This window comes from Adiantum capillus-veneris, chromosome 2, assembly GCF_014529385.1.
Source record: "Adiantum capillus-veneris isolate H3 chromosome 2, ASM1452938v2, whole genome shotgun sequence".
Lineage (NCBI taxonomy): Eukaryota > Viridiplantae > Streptophyta > Polypodiopsida > Polypodiales > Pteridaceae > Adiantum > Adiantum capillus-veneris.
Genome location: NC_140932.1, coordinates 69,760,826 through 69,778,646, shown reverse-complemented (window position 1 = coordinate 69,778,646; position 17,821 = coordinate 69,760,826). Strand labels below are relative to the sequence as shown.

At 40.2% G+C, this 17,821-nt stretch overlaps 1 protein-coding gene across 1 annotated transcript; it reads left to right on the top strand.

Moving 5' to 3' along the window:
- The first annotated feature begins 689 nt into the window (after positions 1-689).
- On the top strand, positions 690-14,945 carry LOC147462938 (beta-glucosidase 34-like). The gene is made up of 13 exons (XM_086486168.1): positions 690-1,010; positions 1,155-1,221; positions 1,301-1,359; positions 3,027-3,102; positions 3,234-3,305; positions 3,394-3,481; positions 10,185-10,443; positions 11,383-11,498; positions 11,684-11,901; positions 13,083-13,111; positions 13,186-13,282; positions 13,709-13,796; positions 14,114-14,945. The coding sequence occupies exons 1-13, from the start codon at positions 822-824 to the stop codon at positions 14,298-14,300; spliced, it is 1,545 nt and encodes a 514-aa protein (XP_086342294.1). The 5' UTR covers positions 690-821; the 3' UTR covers positions 14,301-14,945.
- The last annotated feature ends 2,876 nt before the right edge of the window (positions 14,946-17,821 follow it).

Below are 17,821 nucleotides of genomic sequence, written 5' to 3'. Positions count from 1 at the left end.
TGGATTCGATCGCAATTGGTGTGCGCTGCATGATCACTGAAAACATCGACTTGACAACCAGTGCGACAAACGGTGCAACGTGCATTGTTGATGCCATAACAAAACACACAAAAGGTGAAGTTACATGTATCAATATCCTCATTCATTGTACCGGGAATAACTACAAAAGCAGAAAGGCAAAACACAAACAACTACAAACGATGAAAGGCAAAACACACACGACATCCACCTTCAAAAATGCAAGCCAACGTTCTGTGCTACCAACTATTTGATAAAAAATTTAAAATACTTTTTGTTTGCAAGAATTTACATGTAGCACATATACTAGAAAAAGCATTCATCAATAGACATAGCAGTACAACTTCGCTTGGATATAATCTCAACTATAACCATCCCTATAATCTTTAATAATTGATGCACTTAATTTTGTCTCCTCCTATACACATTATAGCATTTGTTAAATGTATATCCCTTGCCAAATCATTCATGCTCGTGTTCTTTGTTTTCAGTGCTAGATGCTAAATGTCAATTTGGTTATATTCTATAGATGTTCTATAGCAAGGCCCACCAAAGCAAGACTAGTTTGGCTGGACATGGCTCGAATATTTTTTCCACGCTCATCGTGCTGGGGTTTTGAGGAAGAGTCTCGTGTGTGCAAATAAATGCGCCATGTCTAGGGTTGTTGTTTGAGAGGAAGTCAGGTGAATTTTGTACGTCACGCAGGGCTGGTCCTGAGGGGCAGAGATGATAAGAGCACGTGATTATAGCCCAGACATATTGTCTCGGGGCTACAACCCCTTTGCGTGCTATTTGTGTACGCAATGGGCTGCGCCTCTGATCTCGCTTGTGTGGTGGCGGTGGTGCTGCTGGTGGGCATTCATGCTGCTTGCTGCAGCTCTGTGTTTAGCTCACAATCTACTCTCGACATCCTCTCCAACGACTCCTTTATCGTCGATCGTGGTGAATTTCCAGCCTCCTTCAAGTTTGGTGCTCTCACTTGGGCAGTCAAGGTAATCTCTCTCTCTCTCTCTCTCTCTCACACACACACACACACACACACACACACACGCGTCGCCTCCCCTCATTCACACAGAGAGAGAGAGAGAGAGAGAGAGAGAGAGAGAGAGAGAGAGAGAGAGATTTTGTGTATGCAGCATGAATCTGCCTGCTATGAGGATGGGAAAACCGATGGATTGTGGGATGTGTATGCGCGGCAGAAAGGTGAAAAAAGTTGTAGTGTTTACTTAATCAAAGCCATCCAAAACCCCACTCTCAATATGGGCTTCCCCTATTGAACCAGGAACTGTTAATGATGGAACCACCCCTGCTGCTGGAGCCGATCACTATCACCGCTATTCTGTAAGTGAAAATTTTCGCTCTCTCTCTTTTCCGCACGCATGCCCGGTGCTTTGTATACATTGGAAACTAGTCTTGCTTGGCAGGGCTTGCTATAGAAGGTCGTCGAAGATGATATGTTCAATACAATTCAATAGGCTTAAAAGAGAGGACACTTTAATAGACATGACATTCAAGGCATTGTAGCAATCAGCAAGGAGAAATCTGAAAACTTCGTACATTTTAGAAGTAGATGACTACTAGTGAGGAAAATATGTAGCTAAACTAAGCTAAAGGGAGCTTCGACGAACTCTAAAGATAGAAGTGCACTACGCACTTGGGAAGTCTAGTGAGGAAAACATGTAGCTAAACTAAGCTAAAGGAAACATTGATGAACTCTATTAGAAGTTCACTACGTACCCCGGACCTCTAGTGAGGTAGCTAAACTGAGCTAAAGAAAGCATTGACGAACTCTAAAGATAGAAGTGCACTACGCATCTGGGAATCATTACAGGTGTTGTCTGAGTGTGCAAGAAAGAGGATGCCGTCTGTGTTAAGCTACATAGAAACAAATTTGTCATGCAATGAAACTACGAGTGGAAACACATAACGTAGATTGCCCGTCACGTAGAAGTGCCATATGAAAGTAAAGTGGAGAGTCGGCATTGTGGTCTTCAAAAACTATAAGGAACAGAAGTCGGGCCTTGCCTTGCAGTCTTTTTGTTTTGTTCAAGCAACAATAGATAATGAACCTTGCAGTTTTGTCGAGGGTAAGTCGTGCTTGTCTATTTCGCAAGAATTAAAAATCGGTCATCTCAATTTTGCATGGATGAAGTTGTGCCAAAGATGTGCGGCTTGAGATCTTCCAATTGTGAGTGTTTAGGAGTGGGGTCAAAGCTTGATTTTACTCTTAAACTGTCAATGAAACTTGCTCGTAAACCATCAATATAGCGAGCTCAACGGCCTCTAGCTCGAGCGGCGATCAATTTGCCCCTCCACGTGGCTCACTCTTGTGTCGAGAAAGTGAAAATTCACATAAGGCTTACCAAGTAATATCGAGGAAAACTTAACTATATTTGAAGGACTTTACACTAAATTTCTCTGAATTTTGTATGGTTTCTCACCTTCAAATCTAAAATTTAGAGGTGAATTTCAAAATTTGTAGGTTGTAGGTGGTATCACACTGAACCTAGGGTTTTTTTTGAGCACTGGCACACGCACACACAATCCTCGTTGTGCACTTGTTGCTTTCCACTGCCTTCTCTTGTGAGAAGGCACTCACCCTTGTATTTTGACTTTCATCAATGGCAGCTCTGGGCTTATCATCCATTTTAATTATGAAAACTGTCTTTGCTTACTCAATGTCTAGGTATCTATTCATGTTATATACTAACTTCGATTTGCATTGCCAGCAGGTTCTTAGTTCTGTTTAGAAATATTCAAGTGTTCTCTCCACCCCTTACATAGTGTTGGTGGCTTGTGTCCCATTGTGGTATAAAACTGATCTCCGATAAGGCTCTTTTGGCGTTTGGGACTCATGGTTTCATTGATTGAAAGGCTATTGCATTTTTAAGTGGAGCAGAATGTTTTGTTAATGTTCGGCATTTGCCTCAAAACTACTACACTTTGATCAAAGTCTGTTCCTTGGATAGAGTTATGAAATATGAAGGTTGGATCGACGATTTGTGTAGGAGGATATTGCTTTGCTCGTTGATATGGGAATGGATTCTTTCAGATTCTCTATAGCTTGGCCAAGGATGTTCCCAAGTAAGAGCATTGTCTTAGTGCAAGTTTACTTCATGTTTTCAGTTCTCTTTGAAGTGAAGTTTTTTGTACATTGTTCTGTATTTTAATGAATGAATTGTCCAACATTTTATTTATTTACAATTCTCTTCAAGATGGAACGGGTGAAGTAAATGCATTGGCTGTGGACCATTATAACAAAGTAATAGATGAACTAATCGATGCTGGTGAGCTCCTTGCTCTCTCTGCTTGTTGTGTTTTTGTGTTTGGTATGGTGCTCGTTTTTTTATAAGAGTGATGCTTCATATCTGTCAGGTATAGAGCCGTTTGTTACCTTGTATGAGCAAGATTTGCCACAAATATTACAGGATAGTTATGGAGGGCTCCTCAGTCCTCTCTTCATGTGAGTGGTTGTTTTTTGTGTTGTCTCACTCTAATATATGTTGGGCAGTAGGTGGTTAAGTTCTTATGTGACAATATTAGGTGGTTAAGTTCTAATATATGCTGGGCAGTAGGTAGTTAAGTTCTTATGTGACAATATTAGATGCACTCTTTGGACTTTTGTTGAATTTGGGAATGTTTTGTCTGGTTTTTGTTCGCATAATATGCATGCTCTCTCTCTCTCTCTGTGTGTGTGTAATATGTAATCATGGTGATTACGAAAAAGAAATTTACACGGTCAAACGACTCATCAAACAACTATGTACAAAGACTAGCAACTATGTATCCAGGTTCGCTTCTCAGCGATATCTTAAATTCAATTGTACCTTTAAAAAAAAAAAAAAAACCTATATACAAAGGCTAGAAGTTCAATAATGGACCTGAACATGGAAAGCCCATAACCAAGATGGCAAAGCAGTCACATTCCAAAGCAAAATACCTCTCAACTTGAATACATGTTAAGTGAGGATGACAAGCATGAGAGACAAGGTTAAATGAGGATGGGAAACCCTTAGGTTGAGGGTAGTCTGTCTCTATATACTAAGGCCGGGTTCAAATGAGGGTGCTGGCAAGCCCTTCTCTTCCTTCTGTCTCCATTGTTGCAGTTCACAAGAGCAGGAGGAAGCTGCAGGTGGAATTCTCGCTGTGAGGAGCGTGTTGGTTGGGAAGTAGACGCCAGCAGCTCAATGGCCCAGCCCAGTAAACATTTGTTGGCATTCCATGCAGAGGGACAGGAGAGGGAGATCCCAGAAGGGGTGACACAGCATGGTGCAGAGAAGAGGGCAGCAATTGGTACCTGTCAGGAGGGTGGGAAGACCAGACAAGGTGGATTCCTGTAACGGAAACAGAATAATAGAGATAGGCAGCAAAAGATAGAGGAAGAGATCTTTGTATTGATGGATTTTTGTAGAGTTTTGATACAACAGAGGAGCAATAAAATATATGGGCGTACTCCGTTGTACGGAGCTCGAACCTCCCGACCACATCTGAGCTTCAGTCCGCTTGCATGGAGCGTCGCACTCGCACTCGCACTCGCAGAAGAAGAGATCTATGAATGATTCTCAAACGCACCACCCGTCGTGCTTTTATTCTTCTTTTCCTCGAAAAGCCTGCGACTTCTCAAAATAGCCGTTTTTTAGGCTCGACCTCCGCACCAAATATACCTGCGAGAATAAGATAAGAACGTGATCGCTAAGCGATCCGTAAAGGTTAGATTTTTATCATGACACTTTGCACAGACCCTGTTTCACACATTGATTTCTGCATCGTCTACAAAATAGCCAAAAGAACATACTCGTGCAACCAATTCAACATGATAATCAAAGAAAATATGATAATTATGTACCTTCATACTCTCAATTGCAATAGTCTACCATGAAGAAACAAATCAACTTCTTGGTTGATAGTAGGGAGAGTTGTATGTTGTTGTATGTCTGCCTGTCCCTGTGTATACTACACTGTTGTTGCCTTCTGTTTGTTTTCATCATAACTTTTTCAAACGAACTCAGAACAGAGCAATCTAGGTACTCAAAACGACGAGAATAGATCTGGTCTACAAGGCAACGCGGACAGAATTGTGAAAAACGTCTTTCTTTGGCTGAAAACGCAACTTTTAGGTCGCGACTCCTAAAACCTCTATTTTTGGGTCTCCACTACTTTTTCAACTTATTTTAAGCATATCAATGCATTTTAAACTAAAACACATGAGTATAAAATACTGATATTAATAAAAATATCAATTTTACTGTTCATAGACAGACTATCTATTATTCATTAATCTTTATCAAATATGTCTTTAGTGTATTATTTAGAAAAAGAATATATGTTCTCTCTTAATATCTCAAACTCATTCATATAAGCTCTATTTAATAGACTATTCAGCAATCTTTCAAATCGCGCTGAACGAAAGATATGTCCTACTACATTTTTTTCGACTTTAAGAACTTCAAAATTTAGTCCTATTACATTCTTCTCTTATCAAAATTAACTCTGTCCTCAGAGTTGGAAGGAGGGAAATTCTCTTTGCAAAGCACTAAGATCAATCCATGATGCATCCTCTACTGGATAGTTTTGCCACTTAATCAAAACTTCCACAATGTCTCTATTTCTCACATGTTTAACACGTCTATCTAGCACTAAGTCTGGTTCTACAGTCAATGTTCCGTCATCTTTCAACTTAGAGTTATCCTGTAAAACATGATACACATTAGGAATATACTTTTTCAGTAGACTCACATGGAATACCAGATGCACTTTAACAGGAGAAGGCAATTCCAATTTGTAAGCTAATGAACCAATACGCTTCAAAATTTTAAATGGCCCAGTAAATCGCGGAGACAATCTTCTATCATTTCCAAGAATCAAATGAGACTTCTCAAGAATAACCTTTAAAAAAACCATATCACCAGTTTCATACTCCACAACTCGATGTGTCTTGTCATAATACAATTTATGTCTGTTTTGAGCTTCTCTAATATTCAACAAATCAATCCATCTTCTTTGTCTGTTATTTAACAATGGTTGAGTAAAAATATAATTCAAGCTTTGATGATCAGTACGCAATTTAAATTTTTCGCCAAGCAAAAGATGATGCCAATGCTTCAATGCATGAACAACAGCAAGCAATTCTAGATCATGTGTTGCATAGTTGAATTCATGTCGTCTAGACTATCTAGACTCATGTGCAACCACTCTTTCTTCTTGTGTCAAAACACAACCTAATTGTTCACCACTAGCGTCCCAGGACACAACAAATGGTTTGCCCATCTTAGGAACTTTTAAAACACAATTTTTCGCTATTTTAGCCTTCAAGGTCTCAAAAGCAGTCTCACAGCTAGAAGTCCACACAACCCTTGTCTTTTTTGGTCTATTCGGTCAAAGGACTTGCTATCTTAGAGAAATTTTTAATGTGTGCTCTCTCATATTGTGCTAGACCCACAAAGCTTCTTACATCCATTAATGACTTAGGTGTTGGCCACTCCACAATAGTCTTAACTTTGTCAAGATCAATGTGAATCCCCTCTTTAGAAATCACTCTTCCCAAATACACAATCTAATCCTTTGCAAAAGAACACTTACTTGCTTTGGCATACAATTTATGTTCACGCAAAACGTCAAATGTTTTCTTTAAATGCAATGCATGATCTTCTTCATTCTTAGAATACACAAAAATATCATCCAAGAATACCAGAATGAAGTCATCAAGATACGGGTGAAAAATATTATTCATTAAGCACATGAAATTTGCTGGTGCATTAGTCAAACCAAAATCAAGAACTGTAAATTCATAATGCCCATACCGTGTACAAAAAGCAGTCTTTGGAATGTCCTCGGCCTTAATGCGGATTTGATGGTAGCTAGAACGAAGGTCAACCTTTGAAAATATTGTGGCACCACTCAAATGGCTAAGTAATTCATCTATGTGAGGAAGAGGATATTTGTTCTTAATGGTCTGTTTGTTTAATCTCCTATAGTCAATGCATAACCTATATGTACCATCCTTTTTCTTTTGGAATAACACAGGACTACCCCAATGAGATGCACTAGGTTTAATGAAGCCCTTTTTCAAAAGATCATCAAGTTGTATCTTGAGCACTTTAAGCTCATCAATATTGAACCTGTATGGAGCCCTTGAATAAGGTGTTGCTCCTGGATATAGATCTATGGCGTGGTCTACCGCTCTAGGCGGAGGCATCCCAGGAAGATCGTCTGGAAACACATCCTTAAATCCATGTAAGAGATCCTCTACAAGTTCTGGTTTTATCTCTTTTTGTTTATTCTCAGATTCTTCTTTAATCTCATTAGCAAACACAAGAAACGTCTCACATCCTTGTCTCACCCCCCTCAAACGTTTCATGGCAGCAATCAGAAGTGATTTAGTATTTCTCTCCTCAGCTTTAATTGCATGAGTATCTCTGTTTTTAAAAATCAACTCACCCTTCTCACAATCAATTAAAACATGATTTTCAATCGTCTAATTGATACCAATGATAACATCATGCATATCAATGTTTATGATATAGAAATCATCTTTACGCTTCCGACTCTAAATTTTTTTTTTTTTTCTACTAACTCTTTCTGGAAACTATTATTACCATTGGTTAAGTCCACAAGTCTTTTAACTTCTCGATTTAATTTCAAATTTAATTTCTTAATCAATTTAGACGATAAGAAGTAATGAATACTATCCAAATCAATTAAGAAATTTAAAAACTCTGCAAAAATGACTCCACCGTGGCTAGCTTTTATGCATAAATTCGATCGTAGAAGCTTTCAAAAGACGTATCAAAGACATAAAACATCACAAAGAAAGGGTAGATGACTTACCTTTATTGCACGCATCGCCAAAAGTCTTCAATTGAGCCATCTTGGTACGTATTGTCTTATCGGTCACCTTGTTCGAGCATTGGAAATTCTGGTGGTCGTGTTCTCGATATTGAAAGTATAATTCAAATCTTTGAGTTCTTCAATCCACGTTTCTAAATCTTCGCATATCTGTCTTATGCCATCAAACTCTTTAAGCTTAGCCTTCGCTAAGAATGATTTGGTTGTCGCTTCTCCCATATCGTCATCGTTTCTTTTTCGCGTTGACGACCTCTACGTCCACCATCACCACTATCACCATCGCCACGATGATTATGTTTCTTGGTGGAATAGCATGGTTTTCGCCTTCATGTTCGCCATGAAGGTCCACATAGATATCACGCTCTCGTGCTGCTTTGCTCTCGATTTGCAATTTTCAGATCTTTTCGTAATCACCGAATCAGGTCTTCTTGCTCCTTCATCCTCCTCTCGTATCCTTCCATGTCCAGAATCAACTTGGCTCTGATACCAATTGTCACGGGAACAGAATAATAGAGATAGGCAGCAAAAGATAGAGAAAGAGATCTTTGTATTGATGGATTTTTGTAGAGTTTTGATACAACAGAGGAGCAATAAAATATATGGGCGCACTCCGTTGTACAGAGCTCGAACCTCCTGACCACCTCTGAGCTTCAGTCCGCTTGCATGGAGCGTCGCAGGAGCGTCGCACTCGCACTCGCACTCGCACTCGCACTCGCAGAAGAGGAGATCTATGAATGATTCCCAAACGCACCACCCGTCGTGCTTTTATCTTTCTTTTCCTCGAAAAGCCTACGACTTCTCAAAATAGCCGCTTTTTAGGCGTTTAGTCAACTCGACCTCTGCACCAAATATACCTGCGAGAATAAGATAAGAACGTGATCGCTAAGCGATCTGTAAAGGTTAGATTTTTATCATGACACTTTGCACAGATCCTGTTTCACACATTGATTTCTGCATCGCCTACAAAATAGCCAAAAGAACATACTCGTGCAACCAATTCAACATGATAATCAAAGAAAATATGATAATTATGTACCTTCATACTCTCAATTGCAATAGTCTACCATGAAGAAACAAATCCACTTCTTGGTTGATAGTAGGGAGAGTTGTATGTTGTTGTATGTCTGCCTGTCCCTGTGTATACTACACTGTTGCTGCCTTCTGTTTGTTTTCATCATAACTTTTACAAACGAACTCAGAACAGAGCAATCTAGGTACTCAAAACGACGGGAATAGATCTGGTCTACAAGGCAACGCGGACAGAATTGCGAAACACGTTTTTCTTTGGCTGAAAACGCAACTTTTAGGTCGCGACTCCTAAAACCTCTATTTTTGGGTCTCCACTACTTTTTCAACTTATTTTAAGCATATCCATGCATTTTAAACTAAAACACATAAGTATAAAATACTGATATTAATAAAAATATCAATTTTATTGTTCATAGACAGACTATCTATTATTCATTAATCTTTATCAAATATGTCTTTAGTGTATTATTTAGAAAAAGAATATATGTTCTCTCTTAATATCTCAAACTCATTCATATAAGCTCTATTTAATAGACTATTCAGCAATCTTTCAAATCGCGCTGAACGAAAGATATGCCCTACTACATTTTTTTCGACTTTAAGAACTTCAAAATTTAGTCCTATTACAGTTCCCCCCCTCATCCGCCCCCCCCCCCCCCCCCCCCCCTTCCATCCCTTCCCCCTTTCTCTTATAAGAGGGATTTTCTACACACAGCCCAGGTTCCCACAACATCATGGAAGAAAATCAGATGCTTTGACCACTGTCCCACCATATGGTCCTTTAAATATTCTTTTTTACAGGTAATTTGCCAAGGGTTAGGTAAGGGGACCTTTAAGGCAGAAGCGTTCTGGTAAATTAAGCATGAAGTACCAAGCCCTATGCAGAGGCCAGGCATGCAATAGGGTTTGCAAGAAGAGGTAGGTGCTGGATCAAGTCAGAGTCAAGACTGCCATATGTATAAATACATGTGTGCGTGGGTGTGTGTGTTTTTGTCAACCAGCAGTCATGCCACTGGCTGATGTCAATTACAAAATATCCAAGTTACTACAAAGGAGCAACCACAGAAAACCATGCAGATACACATACAATGCTTGGAATTCAGTCTTATAGATTGTCTAACTCTTAGACACTCACTCACACCCGTTGTTGAAGTTCGGCAGAGGACAATGGCATGTAGAGTAAAGTATGTTTTGTATGCATATGCGCTGTGCGGACTCAATTAGGTTGTGGCATTGATTTTCTGGTTGACTCTTAAGTATTTTAGTTAATATCTGTTACATCTTGCTGGCAGAGATGATTTTGTCCACTTTGCGAACGCTTGCTTCAATGCCTTTGGAGACCGGGTTAAGCATTGGATGACTTTTGATGAGGGCAACGATTTTTTACCTTGGGCATATGCTGGTACCTACTGTCCGCCTGGACGGTGCACTGTTGGAGTGTCTCCTTACAACTGTTCAGCGGGAAACTCCTCTACTGAACCTTATATTGCTGCCCACACCATGCTTCTTGCACATGCCGCTGCCGTAGAGCTCTACAGGGAAGACTATCAGGTGATTCTTTTTTCAGATGTATCTGATCAAAATTTTTACATGAATGAGCCGGTTATAGGCTATTTTGCATGCATTTTTCGTACTTTGTAACGATTTTAAGCTTATGATTGCCTATGAGTTGAGGAAGTGTTGGCTACTATGAATGCAACAAACGCTCTTTCGACTTTGAAGATTTTAGTTTAGTTGTGATTGTCCATGTGATAAAACAGTGCTTCATTGCGCCCAATCTGGAAAAAACATTGCTTGTGATATTCGAGCATTGTTTCTTGTATACTACCCAAATGCATGTCGGGGAGCAATGTCAGCTTTTGCCGAGGAAAGCTCTTTTATTCTGCTTCCATGTTCTTCTGGTTGAAAGTCCCTGTCTTTCAAACACACTCCCCTTCAGAAGGGGTCTTGAAGCTCCCTTGAGGATGAGTGATGATTATTGCTTGATGTGAGCAAGAAATTATCTCAATGCTTATTTCCTTGTTTCATTTGGAAACTGACACTAAGGCGATTGATGTTGAGGTTAAATGCGTGGAGGACTACAAAGATGACGTCTTGGATAGATTCCTATTTGATCCACCAGTGTCCTTGAGGAGCCTTATGTGTATCTAGTCTTGTTCATAGACTAGCTGCTGCTTGTTTCCACAGGATCAGTGGAGAGTAAAAAGTGGGAAAGGTGGACTAGAATAGAATGGAAGTGTGGAGGGGAGGGGCTGGCTGGCCGTGTTTGAATCTCGGGGCTTAAGTTTGCTGCGTAATTAATAGCTTTGCACCCCCTTTGAGCTTCTTTTTCTGTGAATGAGCTTTGTTGCATTTGAGTTTCCATAATTCCACTGATCCTGAAGGGGATTCTCTTGCGCAACTGCCCGTCGAATGCAACCTTTTTTTTATTAACATTGCACACCATCTGATTGTATCTAACTTGTTCGCATTGTTTTGAATTATTTGCAGCCCTCTCAGCAAGGGGAGATCGGAATGACTGTTTGGTTTAGATGGTTTGAGCCTCTTAGCAATTCTACTGCAGACAAGGAGGCCACCGTGAGAGCTACAGACTTCACTGTGGGATGGTAATAACCTCATTTTCCCTTTTGCCAATATCATGAAGCTCAATTTCAACTACCACAGAGAACTCCCTACTTGATGTGTTGATAATTTCGATAAGTTTCTCAATATGTTGTGTCCAGAAAAGACATCAAATATGAAATGAATGTGTGTGTTAACCTTTCAGTGGTCTGATTTCTGCTTGTATCAGGTTTGTGGAACCTCTCTTGTATGGAGATTACCCCAGTTCAATGAGGGAGATAGTAGGCTCGAGGTTACCTTCATTCACAGCAGAGGAGTCTGCACGCATACGGGGGTCGACTGATTTTGTTGGTCTGAATACTGTGACCACCATCTATGCTACGGCTGATGAAAATTCAAATATAAGCTCCCCAGGCTACTTTGAGGATTGGGGTGCTGTACTTACAGGTACAACTTATCTCACTCTACATGACCTAGTTTTTTTTTGGCGTTTTCCTCATTCTTAACGGGCGTCTACATTTGTCAAAGTGTCCTTACCACGTGCGTGAGACACAGTAGTGGGAGTGTGGGTAAATGAATGCCTTCTAGAGGAGGAGGGGAACAGGAAAACATTCCAAGACTTGGGGAAACGTGTTTCAAGGTGGTGTAAGGGGGGAACTCTACGGGTAGATTAGAGCCATGCACAAAGATGAGAGGACATGGATGACATAGGCTGATCAAGAGCAATAAGAGGCAATTGGTGCGGACAATGGAGAGGAGAATCGATATTAACTGCGAGAGTGATATGTTTGCTTTCGCCAATTGGTCTATGTCTGAGTTAATGTTGTATGCTCTTTCCTTTTGTCACTTTTTTATACTTAACATCTCAACATTTTTCTATTATCCCCCCCCCCCCCCCCCCCCCCCCCCCCCCCCCCTCTTGCCCTTGGTTGCCATGATGATGTGGCATATCTGATTCCCCTGCCTCCCTGAAAATTTCCGTTTACCAAAATCCAAATCTGTATCCTCATCCACATGAGTATCTTGGTTTCCCCATAACTATGGCTTGGGATGAGCACATCTAAAAAGGGATTTTGGTTAAAGCTCAGCCGGCAGAGCAAGTGTCTTAGTGCAGCTATCGATGGAATTGTCTCAGTTTGTTCCCACCCCTCAGATTAGGCCATAGTTACAAGGAAACTCTGTTTCTGGGCCTATCGGATCGGAAACTCCATATCCAAAGTCTCTTGATTCTTGTTTCCGTCTTGCCATTTCTTCAGGAAGTTCCAAACATTGCATACAATATATTGTCTTGTGGGTGACTACCATGAGTCTATACCTGGCACTTTCTGTTAGGGATGAACTTGGATTCAATTTGGTATATACCTACATAAAGCCATTTCTAAACCGTTACAGTGAATAGACCAAGCTGTTTGTGTCTTTGATGGCCTGGCTAGTCTCATTCCCTTCTCCTCCACCATGGGACTATGGATTAGGCAAGGATGAACTAGTGTGTAATCAGCTCTCTTGATGAATTGTGAGGAACCCCAACTTGAAGTGCTGCAATGGTTTAGTGGACATGGAATGCGTTGCTGTTTCTCTTGTAGCTATTTGGCTTCTGATATTTTTTTTGTCTCTTTGTTTTCCTGCAGGGTATCGAGATGGAGTACCTATTGGGAGGGTACCTTACTGGTCCCTATCGATACTTGTCTCATATAAATTCTTTTTGTTCTGACATCTGGTAAATCTGAACAGAATGATGGTGAATATTTTGTACCTTGGGGCATGGAGAAAGTCCTTAACTACATGCGGATTCGTTATGACAATGTGCCTACTTATATTGCTGCTTTAGGTCAGACAATTAGCTTGGTCGCGCTTTTTAGCATATATTTTCTTTATTTTTGTGCACATTGTATTTTATTGGAGCATTTTAACAAAGATTTTCTTTGTTATGTGTGCATAATGAGCAAGGCAATTTATTGATCTGTCAGGCAGGCCCTTCATCTAATTCTTGGTAGTGTGATAAATGCATGCAACATTGGCTGCTACCTATACATGCTTAGAGAAACTAATTAGGCTGCTACACTATGAATGCTTAGAAAAATTAGTTATGCTGAGTTTTTGAGAATTGATTGTGTAAGGGAATGGTGAATGCCAGAGTATAGAAGTTGGAATGCAACTTTGTGAAAACGGGCTTTTGTCCTTTTCATCGGTTTTCATGAATGTGGCGTGTTTCTGATTAGGGCTGTGTCTAATAATGATTCTCATGTTGTTTCAGGGTATGGACTTAGTACGGAATCTGTCTATGATGATGTGCGAGTGGAATTCTACGCAAAATATCTCAGATCATTGTTAGTAGGCATCAGGTAATGAATGGTCTCCAATTCTGTGCAGAATATCTCACATTCTTGTCACTTAGCAGCATTGCATTTTAAACAAGGGCAAGAGGGATTGGAAAGCTTGGGATGATGACGAGAGAAGAAGAGAATTTTTACGTCGTAGTTGAGAGAGAGAGAGAGAGAGAGAGAGAGAGAGAGAGAGAGAGAGAGAGCATGGCATGGCAGCTTCCAATGTCCTTCAAATGGTTTTTGTCATCCATAATGTATTTTTATCTCCTCAATTCCGTTCTCATGCATAATGCCTATAATCTCCTCAATTCTTGTCTGAAATCTCTCTTGTGTAGGGAGGGAGCGGATGTGCGGGGTGCGTATATGTGGTCCCTGATGGATGGTTTTGAGACAACCATGGGTAAGCAAACAAGGTTTGGATTGTATTATGTGGATGATGAAAATGTGAGATACCCAAGGTTGTCGGCCTTATGGTTCAAGAATATGCTCACATCCAATACAACTTACGCATACAAGAGCTAATATGCTCACATCCAATAAAACAAGTCATGCATACAACCAACAGCCAGAGCTTGCTTTTACACTCTTCAAGCACTATTTGGCACTGACGATGTTAGTGGGGACGACGTATTATTCAGCCAATACTATGCATGATGGAGCTGATGGTTATATCGTCCTGTGGATGTTACCACGAGTCTATCTTGCACTTTCCTTCAAAGGTCAATCTGGGCATATCCTAGATAAATAGTGTAACTATACAGGAAGGCAGAGTTGTGTGGAGTGTAAGGACAGTTCTTGCAATATGTAGTGGACATTAAACATAGGGATCATTTGGGCATTTTATTGGGGGGTAGCAGCCTGGGCGGCATATCTTGAGCTCTTTGTTCTCAGTATCTACCCCTCACACGGCAGGCTGAAGACTGGACTCCAAGCCACCTGCCTCAGAGGATTGCTATGTGAATTCATCTCTTTCTTTTGTGTGCTAGCCAGTATAGTATCCCCAACACATGGTTCAAAAGCAAAGGAAATTACAGTGTTAAAACATTGCTCCCATTCTTGAAATTGAGGGGGCTTGATATACACGAGCCCGAAATGTTACCAAAACCCAAATCCTTGGTTAAATAATGGATGTAGAGCAATAGTAAATTTACGATTACCATTGGATCACTCTTTATTGCAAAAGCTGAGTCGTCAATCTCATGTCCCTTTTTTAATAGCTTTGTGACAGTGAATTATGAAAGCTAAATCATCCCTCAAATATTCAGAACTCCCAAAATACCCCTGTAACTTGAAGGGCGTATTGGGCATTAAAAAAAATCTGAAGCGCATTTGGGGAATTTTCACAAATCTGAGCAAAAATGTGTGATTTGCACAACTAACATTAATACTATCGATGAAGAAGAAATTAGTAAGTTAAGAACACGATTTATGCATAATTTAGATCTAATATTATTAATTATTATTATACTAGTCACAAAAACCCACTTTAAGGGCAAACTAACAAGACTAGCCGGCTTTTGATAAATTTAAGGACGTTCCAAAACATATCAAAAATTGCCTGGATTTTGGCCCTGAACATCACTGCTCAGTTAAATGAGCCAGATTCTTCCATTCTCAACCAGTGTAATACTGGGCATGATGGTCAATGACGGACCGACGACGCATAACACAAACCATCCTATATGGTTAACAAATGACATTGGATTTATACTCCTATCAACAATTGATTTTTAAATTTAAGAAAACAAATACTGATTGAGAAAATGCTATCACCATTATCATCAATTTTGCAACTTCTTTGTAATGTCAAAAGCCCCATGGAGAACTCTTCAGAAAATTCCAAACTTGGAGCATTTTAGGACTAAGTCCGTAGTTAGAACCATGAATTTATTAACCAAACAATAACAATAGTCAACCCTGGTAAAGATTATGGCAAGAATCTCATGAATCCACATCAAACTTCATTCTCTAAATGCTTGAGTGAAAGGTGTGAAACAATTTCGATTGTTTTTGTTTTCAAACGCAATTGGGGAATCCATTAGTAGCACAACGGAGATGTCACCTACATGCACCAAAGCTACCTTATTTACACCTACATAACACACTCCCCTTTGTAAAATTTACATATTTTGCCTTGTAGAGTCCCTTATTGCACTCTTGTGATCCCATATGGCAACCCTTAGTGAGCTACCTTATTTACCCCTTTATACCTAACTCCCCTTTGTAAAATCTACCTTTTTTGCCTTACAAAGCCCCCTACTGCACTCATGTGATACCATATGGCAACACTTAGTGAACACCCTGGGATATACAAAGAGTGAGTTCCCTTCTACTTATATACAAAGAGTGAGTTCCCTTCTACTTATCACACTTTAATGGATGCCAAAGTGTGAAGTAATGCTCTTGTTTTCAAAGGAATTAAAAGCTACTTTGATGTCGATGAGATAAATATCTTCCTTTGTTCAAGTGTTCCTCTAATATCAAACAACTCATGTTTTGATAAGTAACAAATTCCATTTAAGAGAGAGTAAAGGAGAGGGAATTAAAATTTTGGCTCTTTCCCGATGGTACGCGGCCTTGACCATGTTTCATTGCTAATATTTGGAAGGGATAAGCACCTCCCCCTGTGGGCCCCCTGAAAAAAGGAGATAGTCAAGAGGGTGTTAACTAAGTAATGCTTGCTTTGAAAATGCAAGAAGCCTAGGAAGCTGTGATGAAATTTTTGGGCATGTAACAAACACTTTTGGAATCCAAATCATGTAACAAACACTTTTGGGCATCCAAATCATCTAACAAACACTTTTGGAATCAAATCATCTAGAGATTGAAAGCAAGCAACTCACATGTGAAGAACCATTGAGACACAGGCGCCATGGCCTAGAAGAAGGGACATGTTGAGAACTTGCTGCAATCACCCCATTTCTTCAAATCAAACCGAGAATCCTACGAGATGGCAAGTCCACAATCTCCCACAAATGAGAAGCCAAACCTCAACATCTAGATCACTATGCTTGTGCCACTCAACTAGCACTCAATGCTCTCTCTAACAAGTTCTATCTTGCAAGGGAGCTTATCTAGCTCTCCCCAACAAGAGAGTAGTGTAGCACCTCTCCTTGGACGAGGGAGGGGGCTCCTTGAATTCAAGCTATGCTAATGCCGTCCCAAGCCCATGCACTCTCTCTAACCCTAAAGGAGTTTGTGGCATGCATAGTTGTCATTGAGACCTTGCACACCTTCCTACATGAGCTGACTTTTATTGATAAAACCTTTGTATTTATAGCATTTTCTCTTCTTGCATGTTTCTAAGAACATCTTTAGGAACATGACCCCATGCAATGTGTCTTGTATTATCAATATATCTTTGGATCTTTTTTATTATCGTCATATCAACCTTTGATGATAATGTCAAAGGCGTACATAGAAAACATCGACGGTCCGCAAGTGGGAGGAGGGATCTCGAGGCGGACTAAACTTGGGGAGCGTGAAAATCTAGGCCGGCGAAACCTGGGCATCGTAAAATTTCGGGCCTCCATTGGTCGATTTTGAACCCACCACCTTGCAGCCCAGGTTTTGGTCACATGGGCTAGCCAACTCACCCGCGCGCACATGTTGTAATCCAACCCGTTTTTATGATGTATTATGCTTAAAAACATGCACTGCCGGGTTTAGGGGGTCCAATTTGTGGCCGGGTCTAGTTTTTGATAGGACTGTTGTGGCTACCATTGCATAAAATATCGTGTGTGGACTTCCCAACCATGGATCCCCTCACCACACCGCATTTAATTTTGTGTGTTACTTAGTCATGATGAGGAAGGAAGAGTTCCCATGGGATAAGAGTCAGTAAAAATGGAAGCGTGCTCATCATCAAGAAACAAATTTAAAGATGAATTCTCTTTGGATCAAGCAATGTTGATTGGATACGAGTTATTAGTTTAGTTTATGGAATTTTCAATATAAATCACATACACGAAAATAGACGTCTTAATTGGATAGCCAACTAGAGAGCGAGAGCATTATGATCTCCAACCTTTTGCCAAGCATAA

Coding starts and splice junctions, on each gene's coding strand:
- LOC147462938 (XM_086486168.1), top strand. CDS start 822: ATGGGCTGCGCCTCTGATCTCGCTTGTGTGGTGGCGGTGGTGCTGCTG. Junction 1,360..3,026: donor ATCACTATCACCGCTATTCT/GTAAGTGAAAAT, acceptor CGATTTGTGTAG/GAGGATATTGCTTTGCTCGT. Junction 3,306..3,393: donor AGATGAACTAATCGATGCTG/GTGAGCTCCTTG, acceptor CATATCTGTCAG/GTATAGAGCCGTTTGTTACC.